Raw genomic sequence first — 24,762 nt, 5'->3', positions numbered from 1 at the left:
TTCATTAATGTATACTCTAACGGCATACATTAGTAAAACCCAACTTTTATTAGTATTATTTTCATATCTATAAATAATGAATACTTAAAATATATGAAGTGTGGAAAATCAAAATAAGTACATAAAAACTATAGTTTTTCCTTACATATATTTTACCCTCCTGAAGTCACTTTGGAAATGTTCTGCACTGTCTTGAATTCCTTTTCACAAATAAAATATTGATATAGCTTACCAGGTGATAATTGTTATAAACACAAAGCACACAATATCTACAATCTAAATGCATTAATAGAAATTGATTGGAGAGAGAGATTTCAGTGTATGTTGTTGTCAACAACACGGCAACACCTCTAAAATTTTGTCTGCAAAAATGAGTAATTGCACCCCATTTGATTTAGTTAGGTTAGGAAATTTATGTATGTTTTAGATAACAATGTTAACATCATGTTTTAAAATTTGGGAAATGCTAACGAGTGCTTTTAGGGCACTGGTTAAGAATCCAGTTAAAGAAAGTTTTTATGGGAAAGGAAAAAAAAAAAATTAATGTTTTGACAGCTTTTTTCATTTCTCATAAAAGTGATGTCAAAACTTTCCTAGAATAGATTGTTAACGAGTGCCCTTAGGGCACTCGTTAGCATGACCCTTAAATTTTTTGTAGCGGAAGCCCTAATTTGATAACTAGAAAATTTGTGACTCGTTTTTGTAAAGTAAATTAGTATATATATATATATATATATATATATATAAAGGAAGCTACAAAATTAGAATCTACATCTCATAAACTTTCAAACAACAAATGATTTTTTATTTTTTATTTTTTTTTTATATGTTGGATGAGAATTGAGAGATGTGAGAAACCAAAGTTTTGGAAAATTAGGACTCTAAAAGTAGAAGATGACCCTTTAGAATTACACCTGTGATCTCTTGGACAAGAGAGACTGGGATCCACTCCACCCATGTCAAGATGACCAAATGGTTAACCTAATTAGGTTAGTAAATTCTTGATAGATCTTAATATGTTTTTTCTACGACAATTGTCACTTTTGATTTATTAAAACCCACTTAGGGTTTTCAAAGTTTGGTTGGAGGTGAAATAAGAAGTGTAGGGTCACATTTTTCAGCCCGAGCCCAAGATGCATGGGACCTCAAACCAGTGAGCCCGGTACAATGAATTTGTAGAGAGTGGGCCAAAGAGCTAGGCTTTAGTGTATGGACAACGGTTAATACGATGTTCTTCACGATCAAGCTAAGATGGACTGAGTTTACCAGAGAGGATTGGTCCTCAGCACGATCCGATGAGCTTTTTCTGGTGCCTCTGGTGCGTTGGGGGTCTCAGCCCTCCTTTCTATCTCCCTCTACTCCCTTTTTATAGTGGTTACCTTCCTCCTGAATGGGGTTCCTAGGGTAGGTACTTGTCCTATCAGCCCTCCCCTCCAGTTGTTGGGAGTGGTTGTAAAGGCAGAAAAACATGGCTATGTCAAGCACAAGGCACTGAATGAAATCATTGAACTTTTCCCTTTAACATTTCCATTTTCTCCGTTGTCTTTTTCTGCTTTAGTACTTTTCCTGTTCCTTGGAATGATTTGGAGTGTCATTACCAGTGGCAGGTTGCCCCCTTTGTCCTCGGCTACATCCATGTTGAGGAGGGTTCTTCCCATGGCCGATGAGGGGTTTTTCCTTGGACTGGGCCCTTGGACCAATGTGGACATTGACATGGACCTCCTGGTCTTTTACCCGCCCCCCACAATAGCCCCTCAAAATCCTGCTGTCCGGCTCCTCGGACGGAGATGAGGGTTTTGGTGACATCGGGCCTCTGTCATGGCTTGCCAGATCTTGTCCTCCATTAATGTTAAAGTCTCTTCGCTTGCCTGAGGCACGTTCCTAGCTGTGAGACATTCTTTTAGTTTATCCAAATCGCGTTCCTGCCGTTTTGGTGCACGAGCCGCGCTTTCATTAAGGTCTCTTCACGGGGTGACGCAAATCCAACGGCTGAAGATTGCTTTGGAAATTGAGCGAGATTTATCTCGCTTGTAATTCCTTCTTTGAGATTTGGGCGAATTGGTTGCCACCAGGTTTGCCCCTTATATAAGACACATGGGGGGAGATTATTCTCCTTTATTCGCAGACCCTTGAGTTTTTCAGGCTTCTAACTCTCCAAATGTTCCCAAAGTCCCCACTATAATAGTGATTGAGATTTAGGGAGTGAAATGGTCAAGGATAGGGTGAGGGTAAAGGAACCAAACCCTCTTCAGAAGCCTAGGGTGTCTCCGAGATTTGGAATGACCCAGTCAGGGCAAGGGAGACAGAGGCCAAAGATATTTCTCCCCCTCGACTAGACAAGAAAGAAGTCTCTTTTCCTTCAGCCAAAATCCGAAACAGGTGCGGGTCGCATCAGATTTTTGGTGCGACAAAATTTGGACTTTCATCCGGTGCCGTGTGTCACGTGTATGCGGGTTTGGATTTCCCATCGCCGGTACCATCCATACTTGCTCGATTGATACTAGAGTAATACTTGCTCGATTGCTGCTAAAGCAATAGTTGTTCGATTACTGTTAGAGCAAGTATGGAGATTTGGCGTTCCTGCTTCTTCTTCTCTTCCACCGCCGATGTCATCCATACTTGCTCGATTGCTTCTGGAGCAAGATTGAGGATTTATCATTCCCGTGGATTGTTTTTTTTTTAGTTATCTTCCGATATTGGCTTGTCTAAGCCCTTTTATGTACATTTTACTTCTTCTTTATCTAATAAAAAGACGATTTCATTTCATTTTGCGTACCCTTTCTTTTCTGCAATAATTATTTTATGAATGGATGTGTTGGTGTCTTTTCTTTTGAATAGTACTTAGAACTAATGCCATTGACGGTAAAGAGTCTTCATTCTGAACTTATCAAAACTGACGAGCACGACAATGCCGACTTTAAGTAAGTTAACTATATAAGACTAACCAGGAAAACAACCGCATGTTCTGTACTACGAACAGGGTGACCGCCCGAGGATGTGTATCCTAAAGTAAACCGTCCGAGGGGATTGTCGGGTACTAGGGTTCTTTTCCACGTTTTCGATGATATTTATAGCTTCAACTTGCTTTAGGTTTCTTGTCCGAGGACCGAGGCATGATTGAACTTAGCTTGAACGCTTAGAAAGGTACCATCGCATGTTAGTTTCCATAAAGCCTAAGGTCTGAGGACTACGCAAGACCTTTATTCCGCCTAGGACTTAGGTTTTTCTCGAAGTAGCTAGTTTTCCATAGGTTTGAGTCCGAGGACTATGCAAGACCTTGGTTCTGTCTAATACTTAGGTTCTTCTTGGAGTAGCTAATTTCCCCATAGGTTTGAGTCTGAGGACCATGCAAGACCTTGGTTCTGTCTAGTACTTAGATTTTCTTAGAGTAGCTAGTTTCCCCATAGGTTTGAGTCCGAGGACCATGCAAGACCTTGGTTTTGTCTAGTACTTAGGTTCTTCTTGGAGTAGCTAGTTTCCCCATAGGTTTGAGTCCGAGGACCATGCAAGACCTTGGTTCTGTCTAGCACTTAGATTCTTCTTGGAGTAGCTAGTTTCCCCATAGGTTTGAGTCCGAGGACCATGCAAGACGTTGATTCTGTCTAGTACTTAGATTCTTCTTGGAGTAGCTAGTTTCCCCATAGGTTTGAGTTTGAGGACCATGCAAGACCTTGGTTCTGTCTAGGACTTAGATTTTCTTAGAGTAGCTAGTCTCCCCATAGGTTTGAGTTTGAGGACCATGCAAGACCTTGGTTCTGTCTAGGACTTAGATTTTCTTAAAGTAGCTAGTCTCCCCATAGGTTTGAGTCCGAGAACCATGCAAGATCTTGGTTCTGTCTAGCACTTAGATTCTTCTTGGAGTAGCTAGTTTCCCCATAGGTTTGAGTCCGAGGACCATGCAAGACCTTGGTTCTGTCTAGTACTTAAGTTCTTTTTGGAGTAGCTAGTTTCTTCAGAGGTTTGAGTCCGAGAACCATGCAAGACCTTGGTTCTGTCTAGCACTTAGATTCTTCTTGGAGTAGCTAGTTTCCCTATAGGTTTAAGTCCGAGGACCATGTAAGACCTTGGTTCTGTCTAGTACTTAGGTTCTTCTTGGAGTAGCTAGTTTCCCCATAGGTTTGAGTCCGAGGACCATGCAAAACCTTGGTTCTGTCTAACACTTAGATTCTTCTTGGAGTAGCTAGTTTCCCCACAGGTTTGAGTCCGAGGACCATGCAAGACCTTAGTTCTGTTTAGTACTTAGATTCTTCTTGGAGTAGCTAGTTTCCCCATAGGTTTGAGTCTGAGGACCATGCAAGACCTTGGTTCTGTCTAGTACTTAGGTTCTTCTTGGAGTAGCTAGTTTCCCGATAGGTTTGAGTCCGAGGACCATGCAAGACCTTGTTTCTGTTTAGTACTTAGGTTCTTCTTAGAGTAGCTAGTTTCCCCATAGGTTTGAGTCCGAGGACCATGCAAGACCTTGATTCTGTCTAACACTTAGATTCTTCTTGGAGTAACTAGTTTCCCCATAGGTTTGAGTCCGAGGACCATGTAAGACCTTGGTTCTGTCTAATACTTAGATTCTCTTAGAGTAGCTAGTTTTCCCATAGGTTTGAGTTCGAGGACCATGCAAGACTTTGGTTCTGTTTATTCTTAGGTTCTTTAGAAAGTTGTTAATGCGCATTAATTTCCTCAAAGCCGGAGGTCCGGGGACCCGACATAGCTAAGGTTCTGTTTAACCGCTTCAAAAGATTCTGGTTTGGCCCACAGTTTCTTTCTCCGAAGGGAATTCAGCGAACCGGACTACTAGGCCAGCGAGAATTAGCCCCTTGACAAGTGCACAGGGCACACATCTGCCGACAGAAGACCCTAGAACCGCGCTCTGATTAGCAATCCTTCCTGCGTAATCAACGCTTCGAAGTGTAGACCTAAGTGGAAGCTGAGTCAGGACAATGACGGTGTGTTCTTGGAAATGATGGGGAGGCTTTCGTGTAGCTTGTATCACCACCAAGATGGTCTTCTCCCCCTGATAGGAGTTTGATCCTACCATGATTAATCGTTGCAGTCACTAACACACAAGCTCTTCCCACAGACGGCGCCAATTATAGGGTCACGTTTTTCAGCCCGAGCCCAAGATGCATGGGACCTCAGACTAGTGAGCCCGGTACAATGAATTTGTAGAGAGTAGGCCAAAGAGCTAGGTTTTAGTGTATGGACAATGGTTAATACGGTGTTCTTCATGATCAAGCTGAGATAGATTGAGTTTACCAGAGAGGATTGGTCCTTGGCACGGCCTGAGGAGCTTTTTCTGGTGCCTCTGGTGCGTTGGGGGTCTCAGCCCCCCCTTCTGTCTCCCTCCACTCCCTTTTTATAGTAGTTTCCTTTCTCCTGAATGGAGTTTCTAGGGTAGGTACTTGTCCCATCAGCCCTCCCCTCCAGTTGTTGGGAGTGGTTGTAAAGGCAGAAAAGTATGGCTATGTCAGGCACAAGGCCTTGAATGAAATCATGACAGTTTTTCCCTCTGACATTTCCATTTTCTCCGTTGTCATTTTCTGCTTTAGTACTTTTCCTGTTCCGTGGAATAATCTGGAGTGTCATTACCAGTGGCAGGTTGCCCCCCTTTGTTCTCGACTACATCCATGCCGAGGAGGGTTCTTCCCATGACCGAAGAGGGGTTTTTCCTTGGACTGGGCCCTTAGCCCAATGTGGATATTGACATAGACCTCCTGGTCTTTTACCCCCCCCCCCCCCCCCCACCCCCCACGAGAAGAATAAAAAAGAAATGAGAGAAAATAAGTTCTTAATTTGTTTAGTAAAGAGAAAAAAATAGGATGATTTTTTTGTGACATCCAAGCATTTTCTTCTCTAACTCACCAAAAGCAAATCTCTCCAAAATGAGAGGGAAACACAGTAAAAAACTTGGTTATTGCTCCAGCCAATTGCTTTTACAAAATTAACCACATTCTTTTTCTTCATTTGTTTGTTGGTCACATTAAGTTTTGTCTTTTTTTTTTTTTTTTTTTTTTTCCGATGTTTGTCTTTATTTTTATCTCTAGGCAGTTTTATTTTTATCTCTGGGCAGTAACATCTCGTACTGCCCATATTTTGGTTATTTCTTTTTTCTTTTTTAACTGGATATGGTTGGGTTTTTTATTTTTTATTTCTTTGCTTTTTATTTTTTAAATTTGGCATGATTTTTTTTTATTAAACTTAATGAGATTTTTTATTGATTATTTGTTTATTTTTTAATTGAACACCAATTTTTTTAATAAAAACATATAAGTCAATTTATACTAATTTTGCTTTTGTTCCCACTAAATAAATGAGTTTTTCATATTTATTATTTAAGATTTGTTTAAATCTATCCTAATAACTTAATCCTTAAAATTTATTATAAAAATGTTATGAATATGAAATTTCTCTCTATTTTATAATTGATTCACAAACAAAATAATGCTTCCTCCACGATAATTTCGCAACGAATCATACCTGGAAGCATGTCGGAACTGGTTCAGATTAGACACAAAACTGAAATTACTTTTTCACCCCTATCAACATCTACGCACTCTTAGGATTTGAAATATTGTTCGCCGGTGCCTGGTGGCCATCGCCGTCGTTGAAACCTCCTCTACGGCCACTGGAATTTCATCATCATCGTCAGCTATAGCTTGTTCTCAGTTTTGGGTCTCTAATTCAAAGCCATATCCGTTCGGGTGGTAGTATAGTACCGAGCTCGAGTTTCATAGGAAGAAGGACCGGTTGAAGAGTTAGTGGTCACTGCGGAGCTCTCCAAGTCATTCTCCCTCAGTTTCGGGTTACGGACTCTCAGCTCACTGCCCCTCTTTCAGGTATTTTTTTTTGCTACTGGGTGTTTGATAAATTGACTGAGAGAACTGAAGATTAATGTGTTTTGGGGAAAATTATTTGGCTGAAGGTGTGGATTTTGTGAAAGCGTTTTGGGAAGCAACCAAATTATAATAAATAAAAAAACACAAATCAAAGAGAACCATAAAACCATCGGGAAAAAAATAAAAATGCAAACCTCCAGGATATCAAACAAAACATCAGATCTGATGAAACCCACCAGAAAAAAAAAAAAAAAAAAAAAAAAAAAAAAAAAAAAAAAAAAAACCTATGAAAACCACAAAAGAAATCACCTTCTGTAGCTCTTTAAAGACCAGTAAGAGACTCTGATGCCAAAACTATAAGGGTTAGTAGTCACAAGTGGCTCCCTCATCCCCCGTTTTTCAGACCTGGAGAAGATAAGTCGATGAAGGTTTGTGCCCTTATTTACCCACTCACAAGGCAATGGAACCGTTATATATATATACTACAAGCCATGTTTACGCAGTCAACGAGGGATGATATCTATCCTCCACATCCAAATTGGCCGACATGTGGTCAAGAGATAAACTTTTCTAGAATGAAAATAAGTCCTAGACTGTCTCAGTCTAAATAGTGTATCATGTGGCTCTTCGGATGTACCAGCCTCAGACGGTGGAACACTCCACGGCTATAGGGAGGACAAGAGTTCATGGAAGAAACTATAGAAGCTGCACATTCCTCCGAAAGTCCGTAATTTTGTGCAGCGGGCGTGCTCGGATATTCTACCTACCTGAGCCAACCTTTTTCGTCAAAAGGTCCCGCTTGATCCGAAATGCACAGTATGTGGATAGGACAGTGAAACGGTTGGACATATTCTGTGGGAATGTCCATTGGCACGTAATGTTTGGGCAGTCGTACATGGAAAGCTGCAAAAGTGTGGGGCGGTTGTACAAAGTTTCTATCTCTTACCTCGAAAATGGTGGAAAAACTTGATCTGAAGTTATGGGCAACGGTGGGCATGGTCTATTTGGAATGCTAGAAACTGGTTTCACTTTGAAGCAACTCAAACTCACCCCACTGAGATACTTAAAGGAGCTACGACATTATGGGAGGACTACTAAAGGCTAGCTTGAAGCTTTACCTCGTTGCTAAGCACCTCAGTGCAGAGTTGTCAAAACTTCTTGAATTAGATTGTGAATGATTTTTTTGGGTATCGTGTATCATTGTATATACAAATACCTATTAAAAAAAGTTATAGATATATATATATATATATATATAAAAACTCGGAAATAATAGTACATGATATATGAGCCAAAATAATAAATTCTTTTCATTATTTTATCTAATTAATTTCATCTAAGTCAATGTTATCATCATGCTCGTAATCTTGAAAAATTATTTATTCATTGACATTTTTTCATCATCATCAACATTTACTATCTCTTTTCTTGTTCTTTTATTCCAATAATTTTTTATTGGCACTATAGCTTCTTAGACTTATAACAAAATATTAAAAAAAAAAAATTTATACTTTCATTTAATACATTATTCATAACATAGAAAATAAATTTGCAAATATGAAAGTGAATCGTCAAGTGTGTAGTCCAAATTTTGTATGAGAAAGAGAATTGGGGGAAAAATCTCATGTACATGTTATTTTATTGGACTCAATTAAGTATCCCAATAATTTGCGTTAAAAAAGAGTCCAACAACTTTTTAAATCAAATAAAGACACAAATTTTAATAAATTTTTTTTAAAAAAATTTATTTTAAACCTGCATGTCTATATATCGTACTATAGGTACGATTCAACGACACGATATAATTCATACGATATGCACCTATATATATTGAATGATTCATAAGCACTTACGATACGCCCTTACAAACATAAATTTTTTGTATACATTACGATACATATCGCGTTTTGTATGATTATAACAACTATGTCTAAGTGCGCTCTTTTGTTTCTTTCTTCTCGTTTTTGACATAAGATTGAATTTATAGTTGTTTTTGTTTTGTACTCTTTCTTTTCTTTTGGTTTATGTTGTTTGGCAGCCACTGAGTTGGCCACTGTGTTTAGACCCAGTCCTTTTCTTTATATACTTTTTTCCTCGTATCAGTATACTTTCTATCTTTACAGTCAAGAAAGAAATGAAAAATGATTTTCTTTTAGAAGAATGACCTCAAAACGTTATTGAAAGAAAAATTAGTCATAATCAATTACAAGAACATCATGAAGGCGGGAGAGAACATCCTCCATCCACACCGATAAAATTCTAACATGTCTAACATGTTTAGCTCGGTTGTGAGCTACAGTATCACCTACTCTATGAGTATTAAAAAAATAACTATTGAAAGCTACTATGGTAGGTTACACTGTTGCTATGGTAGGTTACACTGCTGCAAGGAGATGTCTAAAGGATGCCAAAGACTCATCTTCGCTATTGAGATCATTAATAACCACCACGGGACCTCCCTCAAGAATTAAGGAAGAGAGACCAAGGTCATGAGCAAAAAGGATAGCTTAAACTACCGCCATAGCTTCAATATCATCGGACATGGGAGGGAGAGGGGCTTTCTTCAAGAGGGATGCATGAACTAACCCTTGGTTGTCTCGAACTTCAACACCCAAACCTACCTCTTTAGAAGCTTTGAACATTGCTCTATCAAAATTAACTTTAAACAAGGGAGCAAGAGGAGGAACGTACCGAGTTTGATTAGGAGATTGGGCAGAAGCATGTGGGAGTAACGCTAATAAAATTTATAGAATTTGGGTAGCAGAGGGAATAATTTGAGATATGGGTTAATCCTTTGAGCTTGTTCTGAGTTGGTTTCTACAGTATTGGATAGACCAAACTAGCATAGCAAACCAAGAAGCTAGTGGAAGTTTTATTTTGCCGAAACAACCATGTTGGAGAAGAATTCCAAATCAAAGTTACTAAATCCAAACCATTAGTTAAACCATAAAACTTGTGAACCAAAGCACTATTTGGAATGGTTTGGTGTAAAATACAGGATATACAATCACCCATTATCAAACCGTGTAAACCGATGAATTGCAAGGGTTACTATTTTTGACTTGCGAATAATAAAAAATACCTTGTATATATGTGAAAAAACTCAAAAAGATTAACTAAACTACTGATGTCACTAAATTTTGAAATTATCGGTTGTATTTGGAGATTTAAATAATTTTGTTATTCTCTAAGGTTTAATGATTAGGCTAAATATTTATTTTGAATTTCTATGAGATATTGGGGTATGTTGTTTCAAGACTTTTGAATTATACAACTTGATTATTGGATGGTTTATGTGAATGGTGTGTTTATTTTTTTTTTATTCTCTAACTTTATGTCATATGATGTAATTTTTTTATTGTTATAATTTATTAATTTACCCAAATGAAATATTTTTATTTAATTTTAGCTCATTTTCATTATTATAAAATATATCATTTGATTAATTAATAAACTTACAATTCAACCAATGAACTATTGGCTGAACCAAGGAACCAATTATTTAGCCAAGTCAACCTCCGGCCGGTACGGTTTTGATATGTATGTTCCAAATAGGTGTGAGGTCTGGGCAAGACCAAATAAAATGTAAAACATCTTCTAAAGATTATTTAGAGTTGTCACACTTGTTTTCAAAAAGGATTCTATGCCGACACAAACTCTATTTTACTCGGACAGCTTCCTTATTAGCCCTCCATATTTATACATGAACTGACTATTATTTTCTTTACCAATCATACATTGTCACAGTATAATTATAACGAAAAGTTGTGAAATTTTGTATGATTCCAGCATTTTGCTATCGCTGTTCCTAACACAGAAACAGGATCGGTCTGCCTCGTACCAGTATCAATCAAAATTAAAAAGTAGAGCTCGTCCTTTTCCATTCAAAAAAAGAAAAAGAAAAAAAGAAAATGAAAAGAAAGTAGAGCACTAGTGCGCTAGAGAGGAATTCAAAGAATTGATATGATGCAGATCACGATCACAGCTAATCCTCGTCATTGAGTCTAATACGTGTACCCACTTTGAGCCACACAAAAATGATGTCGGACCAATAGCTTCAGCCAAAAGTTTCCTACCCTTCTGTCCCACCGTTTCACTTCCTCTATTTTTTTAATATATATATATATATATATATATATTTACCATATCCAAATTCTACACTGACTCAATATAAGTGCATATCTTTTGTGAAACTTCTCCCTCGAAGATTTGAGCCCGGAAACCTCTACTCTCACAAAAACTTTATACTCTTATAATTTATAAAACCCCAATAAATTAATATAAAATACATAATAATGAAATTGATAGGTGAAGAATATTAAAAAAATTTACATATATGTCAAGATTTTTATATAACTTTTTTTTTTTTTTTTTGGAGAAACGATTTTTATATAACTTAATTGGTTGATATGTTTTGGTATTTTATACCGAGACATTTACGGTATAAAATCACTCTATTAAGTATTAGATTATCAACATACAAATTTTATTATATAAAATTTACAAATTAAGGTATTATTAATTATAATTGGTGAAATTATTATTATTATTATTATTATTATTATTTGTAGATATTTTGATTTGGTAAACTCTAAGTAGATATTTGAACTATTTTTTTGCCGTTGATTGCACGCTAGTTTAACTTAATAGGTAAATATTTGAATTATTTATCAACGTTGATTGCACAGTAGTTAATGAACTCTATATAAGAAAATTTTGCGCTATAACCTTTCACACATTTTACTCACTTTTCTCTATAATAAAACTTTAAAGAGACATTATAAACCTTTTTTTTTGGGGTAATTATTCTTTTTTTTTTTTTTTGGGTAATTATTCTTAAATCCGTACTAAACCCAAAAAATTATATGTATCCCAATTGAACCCAAAAAAACAAAAAAGAAAAACAAAAAAACCAAAAAACAAAGGGGGTGGTCAACAGTACAAGGAAAAATGGCCAAGAATCCTAACGTGCGCCGAAATAACCCAAATAGAACCGCTAATGTGCGCCGGGAGGAAACAACCCTGAACGGTAATACCACAGCAACAATATCTACTTCAATCACCACTGCCACGTCACCGATATCTGTATCGGAAGGGTTTTCGGGTCAACCCGGGTCGTCGTCCAGTAGTACTACTGCTAAGCAAAAGAAGTTTCGGGGCGCTCGGAGTCGGAGCGGCAAATGGGTATCCGAGATACGCCAGCCCCGTAAAGCCACCCGCATTTGGCTCGGCACGTACCCGACGCGGGACATGGCGGCGACGGCGTACGACGTGGCGGCTTTGGCTCTGAAGGGGCCCGATACGGTTTTAAACTTCCCGGACCTGATTCTTTGGTACCCGATACCGCTTTCGTCGTCGCCTGTTGACATACGCGCCGCTGCGGCGAGTGCTGCTGAGGCGATGATGGGAAGATCCTCGGAGAGCAGTCACGAAGCGACACATCTTAGAAGCACTGAGGATGAGTACTTCATTGACGAAGAAGAGTTGCTGAATATGCCGAGTTTGCTGGTGAATATGGCAGAAGGGATGCTCTTAACTCCGCCTAGAATTCAGTCAAAGTCGTCTTCTGATGAATCTGGCGATGATGGAAATGGAGATGGAGATGGGTTATGGAGTTACTCCTATTAACTAAACCTCATAGTGTGTGAAAAATCGCTGTACTGAGTATTGTATATGTGAGTATTGTATATGTGTGTTTTGATTTGTTTGTTCTTGTTCTTATTTTTTGTTTTTTTAAACTAGCTATCGGACGAACTTCCTCTATGTGCTGGGTATGTAACTATGAACCAGTACAACATTGTTCGTCGCTTTAGCTGTAGCTTGAAGAATTAATTAGATTGCTTGTGCTGCTAATTACGATCTTTCTTGGTGGCTGGTTCTGTTTGTGTATATACTATATACCTTGTATTATATGTTAAGGCACTTCTTTGATTCTATGTTTTGGTATAGTCCAAAGAGACTTTGGTTTAGTTTGACCTTTTTTTTCTTCAAGAGGTATATTTTCTTTATAGGAGGGTATAGCACTACAAAGAATTTTCGTTATGAAACATAATTTATTAGTAGTTTTCATGATTGTCTTTTTTGAGGCCCTGGATTCTCAAAGACTTGTCTTGAGATCTGTACGTCGGCGTTTTCTTTGTCTTCTTCTGATCATATATTGGCAGTATGCCAAGCCTTGCACTCAAAAGGCCTAAATATTTTAGCAAGAACATAAAGATACTCAAAAGGGCCTAGTTAACTGAAACACTTGAGCGTCTGAATCTTTGGGTTATTATGATCAAGAGTGTTTTTGTTGTAGATTGTGGGAGAGAAGAGGAAAAAAAATGGGAAAAGGGAAGAAACATGCAAAACTTATTTTTATAAGATAAAATTTGAAAAAAAAAAACGCGGGAGAAATTATCCTGTTTATTACCATTTCTTCTTACGTAAGAATGTTCCATAGGATGTGGGGCCTATCTTACGTAAGAAGAAAAAGTAGGGAATAGATGCATTAATTGAAAATTTCATGCAATAAGAGGGTTTTTTTTTTTTTTTTTTAATTTTTTTTTAGCACCAAGGTCGTATTCATAAACATCTCTCCATTGTAGACACCTCCTATATAGCCTTGCCAAATTAATTATTTCATTGGACCTTATAGATCTATTAGAAGTTAGAACTGTGCTAAACAGGAAAAGTTTGCTTCTTTAAGCTAAACCAACAGAGTAATAGTGTAAAACTGCAAAATATAAAGAACTCCATTGTAGAAGAAATAAGTGAGCTCGTTTTATGAAAAGTACCAATTGCTAAGTATGAAACATATATGTAACTAGGATTACTCATGCGTATATCCTATCATACACTTCACACCACCCCGGGCCCAAAAAATAAAAAACCAGCGGACTTTCTTGTAGTTATTCAAGCATATGGGTCCAAAAAAAAAAATCCAGTCTTCACATCTACCCCACATAAAAGAAGGAGGATGGGGGAGTAGTTAAAAAAAAAAATACAAATACAGAAACACTTTTTTTTTTCCCTTAAAAAGTTCTTAACTTCTTATCAAAAAAAAAAATCTTAACTTCTTATCCGTGAATAGTTAAATACCTGAACTTTTCGGCCTTCAATGATCAAAATTCCCAGACACAAGGCAAAAATTGTGCCAAATATCAACTTCCATCATTTTGAGCAAAAACTGTGCCAAATCTGAGTTGACTTATCTTCTTCTTCTCCTTCTTCTTTTAGAACAAGAATGATTTTTCCAAGTTACTTTATGCCTGGGAATTTAAATATGACTATCTATTAAAGATATTTTGTAAGTGGAGATTATTTTAAGTGTTTTTTTGGATTAAAGTAAGATTATTTTTTATGTTACACAGCGGTAATCTCTATAGAAATTAGTAAAAAAGTACTATTTTTTATATATTATTTTTAATTTGGTCACATGTTTTTTATGATACTGAAAATTGTCAGTAAGCATTGTACTCTAGACCATACCTGCAAAACAAAAACAAAGAAAACCCTAAGAGAGTACCAGTGTGGTACCGGTCAAAGACCTTCTAAGTTAGAAAATTTTCACAACTCTAGAGTGTCAGACTTAGGGGAATTATGCGTACCTTGGTTTGTGAGGGTCTTGGAGTTTTTATAGTAGCATGGGGTTGAGATTCGTTTCTTGGTTTAGAAGATCTTTTCTTGTGGGAGAGATCTTCTTTAATTTGTGTATCTTACGAGATCTTTTCCTTATAGGACTCTCTTGATTAGGGTTAAACGTGAGGCACAAGATATTTCCATATATATGCTTATGCGTGGAGATTAAGTCATGTCAGCCCCGTCAGCTTATCCTCTTCAGCTTCCCCCGTCAACTTCATATCCCGTCAATATACTATAGTCATCTCATCCAAATGGTTGTTGTCTTCAGGGTGCAGTCGTCAGCTTTGAGGTGGAACCGTTGACCTTCACTCTATCATGATTTGGCCGTGAATGTGCAAGCGAGGCTGACGAGTTCATTAGGACCGTCGCCTCAACCTAATATGGATGACTTCATCAAGACCATAGAATTATCCTTATCATCTGTATATAGTATTTTAATGGAGATAGGAATATTGAGGTGGAGGAGGTCGGTCCACCGTGGATAATGACTCAGTTTTGCGGTGGTACCGACAAGGGAGGTGGGTTGGTGTGGTGGCCGGTGGAGTGTCAGGGTGGTTATTAATTGGGGAGTACTTTGTGAGTGGATCTGGGTTTGGGTTTTACTTGGTTGGGATTATTTGCAACTTTTTTCTTTTTCTTTGTAATGTTAAAAAACTGCCAGCCTGTCTAAGTTTAAAGCCATGTAAAATTATAAAATTAAATTATATAAAATATGTCCACTTTAGCTTTTTGTGACCACATAGTTCAAGCAAATTAATGGGACAATAATGGAATGGTTGATTTGATTTGATTTTTTTTTAATTTATTAATATGTCAACAGTTGTAGTGCTCTTGCCTATATTCTCACCATCTTTGTCTCTATTCTTCTTTCCTTTTTAAAGATTAAAGATTAAAATAAGACATTGATCAAATTACAAAGATTAAACACACACACACAAATATATATATATATATATATATATTGATAATCTGCCATTTCATTAGATTAAGCAGAACAACTGGAGGTACAAAAATCTTGCCTACAAGCTTTCAAGATAAGGGGAGGCAAATCACAGTTATTACACAAGAAACCTACTTTAAGAGCAATAGCATATTTAGCAGCAAAATGAGCTGTTGAGATAGAGATCTCTTGACCTAGCAAAACTCACAATTATCAAAAGATACACTCATGTCAGCAGCATCACGAATGATGGAGGAGATGGATCAATCAGTTAGTTCTTCTGCTTTGGACAGGGCATTAAAACATATTTTTGAATCCCCCTCCACAATGATGTTGCACCAATTTTCAGCGATAGCCAAGTTTAGTGCCCACAGAATTACAACTGCTTCAGCTTGAGTAGGAGTGCATAAATCATGAATTTTAACCCATACCTTTAACACCTTTCCAAACTCATTTCTTGCTATCACGACTAAGGAGGTGAAAGCCTATGAGACAGCAGCATCCACATTTAGTTTTATATAGTTTTTAGGAGGGGAAATCCATGAAGTCAATTCCTCTCTCCTATCTTTGTCCTGCTTATGGTCCAAAGCATTAAGATATTCCTTTACTCTGTTTTCTGCAATGCATCTAGCAGAAATGATGTTCACCTCACTACCATAATGCCATACCTGATTCCTAAGATGCCAGATCGCCTCCATAGTGACTGTCATTTGAAGTGTACTCAACTCATCCAAGTTCAAGACCACTTTAAGGATGTCCTCGTTTGATGCAATATTCATTTTGTCAATTCTTATGCCCTAGCTACAGCCAAACTAGATGGCCCTTCCTTGCTACTTGGCAATGAAAAAATAGATGAGTTGCTATTTCAGGTTCTCTATCATAAAACACAGAATTTGGATTAGAAGTCCCTATTCTTTTCGCCAAGTTGTTTTTGGTTGGTAACACATTGGACCCAATTCTCCATAGTAACATTTTGATTCTGTCCTGAGCTTTGATCTTCCATATTTTTTGCCATTACATTATGGAACTTCCACAAGGAGGGTCTTGGTTAGCTTTATATGCAGATTTTACAAAAAATGCCCCTTTGTTGTTTGGAACCTAGATTAGCTTATGAGCTCTGCCTCTCAAAGGAATATGTATTTTTTTGGATGGCTTCAACTGACTCAGAATTAAATAGCTCATTTAGCATAGGTAGATTCCAGCAATGATCCTTAGTAGATATCAAGTTAGACACCGTCAAAGGATTTCGTTGAATTGAGTCATCCTTTGGAGTTGGTTTAAACCCAACTAGCCAAGGAATCCAAGGGTCCACCCACACATTAATGGAAGCACCATTTCCAACAAGGTAACAAGCTCCCTTAGCAATAAGGGGTTTGGTTTTCTCAATTGCTTTCCAAATTGGAGAAGCATTTTTGGAAGGTTCACTTCGAAGCCAATTCTCTCTGACCTTGTATTTGCTTCTTAGTAAGTTCATACACAAGCTATCCCTTTTTGAGGCAATCATCCGAGCAAGTTTAGCCAAGAGAGCTTTATTAAAATCCTTGCTCTTTTAGAATCCCATCCCTCCAATTCCTTTAGGTAGACATAGTTTTTCCCAAGCCAAATATCTTCCATTTAGGTTTTTTGGATTCCACCAAAATTTTCTAGTCATCTAACTTATCACACGCCTTAGTAGGGATGTCAAAAGTAGACATTGTGTATGTAGGTTAAGCTTGAGCCACCATTTTAATTAGAGTGGATATTCTTGCCCATGATAAAGTCTTACTTCTCCACCCTTTCAGTTTGGCTTCCAACCTCTCTTGTAAGAACTTAAAGTCCTTTGCTGGAGCCTTGGTAAGTAATAAAGGAGCCCCCAAGTAAATAGAGTTTGTTTTAAGACTTTTCGTCTGTAGAATATGCTTTATGCCTCAGCAAGTCTGCTGGTGGGTGAGTTTAGAGAATATAACCCCTAATTTTGCTCTGTTAAGCAGTTGTTCAGACCACCTACAATATTTTTCCAAGCAGTCATTAATGGCATTAGCTTCCCTCCTACATGCTTTTGAGAATAGAACAATATCATCCGCGTACATTACATGTATGATGGGAGTGTTGCCAATACTAGCCTTACACCCACTAATATTCTTCTCCATAAATTCATTCTCTAAAATTCGTGAAAGAACTTCTTGGCATAATATGAATAGGTAAGGGGATAGCGGTCCCCTTGCCTTAACCCTATTTTAGGTCTAAATTGCCCTGTCTTTCCCCCATTTATTAGTAACTCAAAGGACACTGTTGATACACATTCAAGGATCCATTTCACAAATTTTTCATCAAACCCAAAGTTCTTGAGTACTACTTGGAGGAAATTCCAATTCACTCTATCATAAGCCTTTTCAAGATCAATTTTGACAGCCATTAACCCAGATTTAACTTTTCTTGTCTTAAAACTATGCAACATTTCTTGAACAATAATCTGGTTTTCGGCAATCCACCTTCCTGGAATAAATGCAGCTTGTGTGGGGGAGATAAGCTTATGCAAAATTTTCCTCAATCTAGACATTAATAGTTTAGTAATTATTTTATACACAACATTACATAAACTTATAGGCCTATAATGATTAAATGATGTAGGGCTTTGTGATTTTGGAATAAGAACAATAAAAGAGTTATTTACCTTAGCTGGCATTCTTCTTGCTTGAAAAAATGATGTGACAGCTCTTATAACAGACTCTCCCACAATTGCCCAATATTTTTTGTAGAATAGTACAAGAAAGCCATTTGGTCTTGGGACTTTTAGAGCTTGCATCTGGAATAGCTTCTTCATGATCTCGGACTGAGTTGGTACTCCGCATAATTTAATATTTTCTTCTTCAGTGATGCATAGAGTGATTAGATTATCCAAATTTTTTGGAAAGTCTACTTCCTTTTCATTAAATAAGGTCTTGAATTTTTCCACAAAGTGCTTTTGGATCTCCCTTCAGTGGCAGCTCCAGATATTTTTCCCAGGGTGTTCCTTAAAAAGCATAAATTACACAATCCAATAAAAAGATAAATTCATATATTGACAACAACAACAATAAAAAAACACGCAAAAGAATAATTCTAGAAAAAAATAAACAATAAACTATAAGTTCATTTGAAATATTAATAAAATTATTAATTATTGTTATTTAGTTGTTTCATTAATTTGTTTGTCTTTTATAAACTATAATTTGTTATATTGTTGTTTCATTAATTATAAAATTATTAATTATTGTTTAGCCTAACATAGTAACATAATTTAATTTTTTTTTATTATCTTTTTTAATGTATTAGTTAATTAAATTATTAATTATTTTTTATTAGTTGCTTCCCCCAATTAATCATTGGTTAATTAAATGATTGTTTATTAATTATTAGTTGCATTGCTGCATTAGCACACAACCACACACCCCATGTGCATTTACCCCAGCCCCATGCCCCCATCCACCCCCCAACTCAACAGACAAGCCCTAATGCCCCATGGCCCCCAATCACAAGACTAGAGCCAATTAATTGTATCTCACCAAAAGACACCAACACCAACACTAAAAGACAATTAATTGTATTTCACCAACACCAACGAATAGAGCCAAAAAAAGGGCAAATATTAATAAATTTATAAACTAAAGCTAAGCAAAAGCAACAGACAATCATAGATAAAGTCTTAAAGAGAGAGAGAGAGAGAGAGAGAGTCTCATTTCCTAATTTCATTTCACTTTCATACTTGATTCTTCAGATAAAGAGAGACAGATTGAGACAGAGATGAAATACCTTGGGCTTGAGGTTGAGGGAGCAGGGAGGCCTAAGGTTGAGGGGCGGCACGGTCGGGCAACACGTCAAGGCGAGGAAGACCGATCTCCGATCCGATGTGTTCTGCCGTTCTGGAACTCGAGTTTGAGGCCTGATCTGGTGATCTCCTTCTCCATCTGTTGGTTGTTGTCGTTCGTTCAGTGGTGGCGATCTCCTTCTCCGTCCATTGGGTTAGGTTTTTTTCTTTAGGTTAGGTTTCTTTCTTTCTTTCAACATCTATTAGTGTTTGGTACTTGCGTCGTCCGTTGGTTTCTAATTTTAGTATATTGGGTTTTGGTTTGTTTAGTTTTTTTTTTTTTTTGAGAATTCGTGGGTTTGCTACCATCTGTAATTTGTTGCGCTTGCCATCCGTCCTTTTTTTTTAGAATTCGTGGGCTTGCCGCTTGCTCTGTTATAATTTTTTTTTTTTTCATATTTTACTGCAAAATTTTTTTTTGGGCTTTTTTTTTTTTTTTTTTGCTTGAAAGTAGAACAAATAATTTTTTTTTTATTTGAGGGTGTTCCTAATTTTTTTTAAAGGGTAAACAAATAAAAAATTTTAATTATTATATATATATATATATATTTTTTAGGTCAGGGTGTTCCTGGGAACACCCTGGACTGAACGTGGCACCACCACTGTTTCCCTTCTATCTGTGATCCATTCCCCAGAATCATTCTTTATAGCATCTATTGAGTTTCTTCTTCTCCTTATGATGGTAGATAGATGGAAAAATTTTGAGTTCTTGTCCCCCTCCTTGAGCCAAACTTTTTTGGATTTTGTTTCCAAAGTATTTCATTTTTTCAGGAGCCACTCATTAAGTTCAGCTTGGAGATGAGCTTCCTTTCTACAGTTCTCCTTCGTGCAATCTGCTTTTTGTATCTCTTGGATTTTGGTTAGCAGCACGTCTATTCTCCTTTGGCAGTGACCAAACACTTCTTTGTTCCATTTCTTTAAAGCCATTTGGGTGTTTTGTTGTTTCATTCATAGTTTTAAGAATTCTGAGCCCTCCACCTCTTCTTTCCAAGCTTCATCAATAACTCCATAGCACTTTGTATCCCTTGTCCAAGCAGCCTCAAATCTAAATAGTCTAGGAAAGTAATGATCAGCCGGCTGTGTGTCCAAAAGGATAGGACGATGATCAAAATTTATGGCACCCAAATGGTGAATGGTTGCCTTTGGAAAAGCTAATCTCCAGGACATGCTAGATATACCCCTGTACAGCCTCTCCCTTATGACATTCTTTCCCCATCTTTTTTTCCTCCAGGTGAATCTACTTCTAGAGTACCCCAAAGCAATAGCTCCTAATTCGAAAAGAATGTCCTTCAAAAATTTGGGGACATTGAGCTCTCAGCTCTTCCCCCATCCTTTTCTTCACAATCCAAGACAATGTTGAAATCTCCAAAGCAAATCCAAGGCTCTTGAAATGACTCAAATATATCACAAAGGTTCTCCCAAGCCTTTCTCTTCTTGGCTGCATAAGGTGGTCCATAAAAGCCAACCAAATACCAGTCTCCACCAAGCTCCATAATTTTAACCGCAATCATATACTTATTAAACTCCACCACTTCAATTTGCACATTGTTCTTCCACATTAAACATAATCCCCCTGCTCTACCCTTTGCCTTAATTACCACCTTTTCATTAAAACCAACCCTTCTCTTTACATATTCCATATGTTCTTCATTTGCTTTCATTTCACACAAAAAAAATTATATCTAGCTAATAATCTCTTTTTTGAGCTTTGAGGGCTCTCACCGTCAAGGCATTGCAAATGCCTCTACAATTCCATCCTAAAGCTCTCATATTGAAAGCAAACAACCCAACACTTCTTTTACAGTAACCCAAAACACAGCCAAAAAACTGAAAACCAAAATAATCACAACAAAATAGCACGATGGCTAGTAGACAGCGATTTATCTTGCGAGTATCTTTGGCTGCCAGACTGAAATAGAACACCCAACGACTATGACTTCAAAGATGATGATGATAGCACCACAAACAATGCAGCTACTAGACCCACTCGAGGTAGAAAAATGACCCACACCGGCCAAGAAAAGGCCCACTGACAGGGCGGAGCAAGCCCACAATGGCGAAGGGAGACCCATTACTGGGCAGAGCACACGGGCGACGCGTGACCCACTTAAAGGAGTAGTCCGGCCCACCAAAGAGGCAGATAAGGTGACACTTCAGAGCACAGCTCATGAATGCGACAGTAAATCACTCGAGCGTACAATAGTAGGCACCTTCTATCATGCGCCGAGAGAGCTAGGCTGAACCTTATATATTTTTTAATTTAAAATATGTATATGTTTGATCTTTTATGTTTGATTATTAAAAAGTTAAGCTAAAACATAATAACATGTTAGTGAACAAACTTTTGAGAAATAGTTTGGCAATATACAAAATTTAAATACAATTTAAACATTATATGTGAACTGTAATTTTTTTTTTTTTTTTTGAGAAGCATGTGAACTGTAATTATTTATTGAAAATAAGTCTTTGAATAATTGATTAAAACCCAACTTTTTACTGGCATGAAACATGTAAGTACAACTTAACAACCTGACTCGACACATGTGGATTGGATTAGGAAGATTAGATTGAAAAAACTCCCCAACCCAACTCATGTACATGCCTACACTTAATCTAGCTTAACGATAAACTCAAACTCAACTATTCTAAATAAAATAAAATGAATTAATATTGAACTTTCAAAACTCGACTTAATTAACAAGAGTTTTGTATCTCATAAGCATTGTTTGTTCTTCTTTACCAGAAAAATCATGGTTGAAATCTCCTTTCCATTATAGTAACTTTTGAATTATTAAAGAAATAAATAAAAACCTCAACTTGACTTTCAATCTTTAGAGTCCTATTGAGTAGATTGAATTGGTATTATGTAAACTGAACTTTAGGTTCATCGATCCAAAATCCTCTCGGCCAATAACCTGAGTGGAACAACAAAGTCGGACAAAGTTAACTGTTCGAATTGTTTAGACTTGTTAATTAATAATGAAAATATTATTGTTATTATTATTTTTTGGCTGAAAAATTCGAACTTATAGTCGTTGTGCATATCCACTAGCCACAAAATGAACGGTACTACACGCTGCAGTACGTAGGATATTTGACAATGATGACACAAAAATAAATTATAAAGGCATTTTGGTAATTAAGAGTTGATAACAACTTATTTAGCTAATATTGAAATTTTTTTTTGTTAAAAATATTGTAAATAAGAGTAAAATCTAGCCGAAATAATACATTAAAATCCATGAATAGTATTAAAAAGTATAGTAAAACTTATAAATAATAACAAAAATAAACTGAATAGTAACAAAAATAAACTAAATAGTAAAATAAGCTGAAACTCTAATTTCAAACGCAAACTAAAGGTCCGTTTAAAAACAATTTATTTAACTGAAACTGAGTACTTTTTACTAAAAATACTATAGATAAAACTAAAAGTTAACTAAAATAGTGCAATAAGACTCATGAATAATACCAAAAAATATAATAAGACCCATAAATAATAATATATAAAATATATATATATATAAAAAAAAAAAAAAAAACACTACCCATATAAGCTACCCAACGCAAGCCGGTGTTTATAATGATGTTTTAACTTTTATGCGTGTGAAGCAAGCAATGAATGTTGTGCTTTGCTTAGCTCTTCATACACAAAACACATGGCCAAAATGGCCCATTAGCATTAATTTTTGAAATATTTAGCAACAGAGCACTGTTTCGGAAATAATTAGGGAAATACCATTTTTTCTAGTACTCGAGCTTGGTGAGCTCGAGTACCATGTTTTTTTAATCCACTGTCGCCCCATATTCAAGGAGCCCTATAGTGGCGTTTTTAAGCCCTATAATGACGTTTTCGGGCCCTATAGCGGCGTTTTTAAGCCCCCATACCAGGTTAAGGGGCCCTATAGTGACGTTTTCGGTCCCAATAGCGGTGTTTTCCTGCAAAATTTTTTTTATAAGTCCCCATAACAGGTTCAAGGGGCCCTATAGTGGCGTTTTTAAGCCCTATAGTGACGTTTTTGGGCCCTATAGCGGCGTTTTCCTGCAAAATTTTTTTATAAGTCCCCATAACAGGTTCAAGGGGCCCTATAGTGGCGTTTTTAAGCCCTATAGTGACGTTTTCGGGCCCTATAGCGGCATTTTTTTTTTTTGAGAAGATGTTTGACCAGTAAAAAACATGGTACTCGAGCTCACCAAGCTCGAGTACCAGAAAAAGTGGTATTTCCCTAATTATTTCCGAAACAGTGCTCTGTTGCTAAATATTTCAAAAAAACATGCTAATGGGCCATTTTGGCCCAAAACACATTATGAGAATAGTAAAAGAAGACTGATGGAAGGAATGATGAATCTTTAGCAGGACAATTGACTGTCTTCTCACCAAACAGGACAACTGCTGAAGATATTTTAGGACAAAATTGAAAATATATAGAAAATTAACTGTTCTAGGTGCGAAAGACGACGAAATGTTAAAGAAAGATAACGAAAAAAATTAGCTGTAATCTATTTTTAGCAAGACAAAAAAGAGCTAATCTAAAAAATATATTTAAATATATCCATATGTAGACAAGATCATCATTATATTATAGATCATTCTTTTAAAGTATGGGTGGGATGATTAGCAAAAGTCAAAAATGTTTTTAAAATACTGCCACTTCAACTGTCGTGTTGATGATAACAATAGACAATGGATAACTGAAAGAGAAAGCATACCAACCTTTTCTTTTCACTGTGGATTTTACACATTAAGAATGTGTTACGTTAACGTTTAAGAATGTGTTACTTTTTTTTTTTAAATTTTAATTTTGTATATTTGTTAGATTTATTCCTAGTCAATTTAATTATAATTTCATACTTAATTCTTTGTATTTATGGGCTACTTTTATAATCGGGTTGGGTTTGAGTATCTAATATAGTAATGTTGTTAGAATTGCAAGACATTGAAACCTGCAAAATAGAAACATGACACTTTTAAAAATTCGTTCTAATTTTAGATTTGTAAGACAATTACCCATTCACACTTGCAAAATTTTTCGATCATCAGAAAAAAAAAATAAATAAAAAAAGTTATTTAGATCATTTACTACCAACCCCTTCCCACTATAAATACCTATCATTTCCCATGAATTAAACCCTAAGCACCCACTTTATAGGTGAGATAATTGTATCCATTATTAAGAGAGCCGAACACCATCAATTTTCTACACTCTTCCATCTCACCATAGCTAAACCGTGAGAGTAGATTATCTCAATCACAATCATCACCATCCATTGAGTTTTGTAAGTGAATTGAATTGTTGGGAGCCTGGGAACCATTGGAGCTTGCCAATTTCAACCATGGTGGGGTTGAAGGTTTTAATTAGATAAATTCTCATAATGAAATTATATATATATATATATATATGGAAAAAAAATATTTTAAACTTATAATTTAGAAACATGTACTTTTAAAGGAACAATTTAAATCTTAAGATTTCAAAGATTAATAAATTAAATTGCAATTTATTTAAGTATAATGGAATTGTGTTTGGACTTATAAAAATGAAAAT

The 24,762-nt window shown here is 36.4% G+C and overlaps 2 protein-coding genes across 3 annotated transcripts in view; both read left to right on the top strand.

The window, feature by feature from the left end:
- LOC126696980 (ethylene-responsive transcription factor ERF025-like) overlaps positions 1 to 24,762 on the top strand; it is a 92,761-nt gene that overhangs the window by 37,832 nt on the left and 30,167 nt on the right. The window lies entirely within an intron of this gene.
- Positions 11,677 to 12,802, top strand: LOC126696979 (ethylene-responsive transcription factor ERF025-like). Its single transcript, XM_050393764.1, has one exon. The coding sequence runs from the start codon at positions 11,778 to 11,780 to the stop codon at positions 12,453 to 12,455; it is 678 nt and encodes a 225-aa protein (XP_050249721.1). The 5' UTR covers positions 11,677 to 11,777; the 3' UTR covers positions 12,456 to 12,802.

This window comes from Quercus robur, chromosome 8 (assembly GCF_932294415.1).
Source record: "Quercus robur chromosome 8, dhQueRobu3.1, whole genome shotgun sequence".
Classification (NCBI taxonomy): Eukaryota; Viridiplantae; Streptophyta; class Magnoliopsida; order Fagales; family Fagaceae; genus Quercus; species Quercus robur.
The sequence above is the reverse complement of the archived record's forward strand: the minus strand, read 5'-3'. Positions and strand labels throughout refer to the sequence as shown.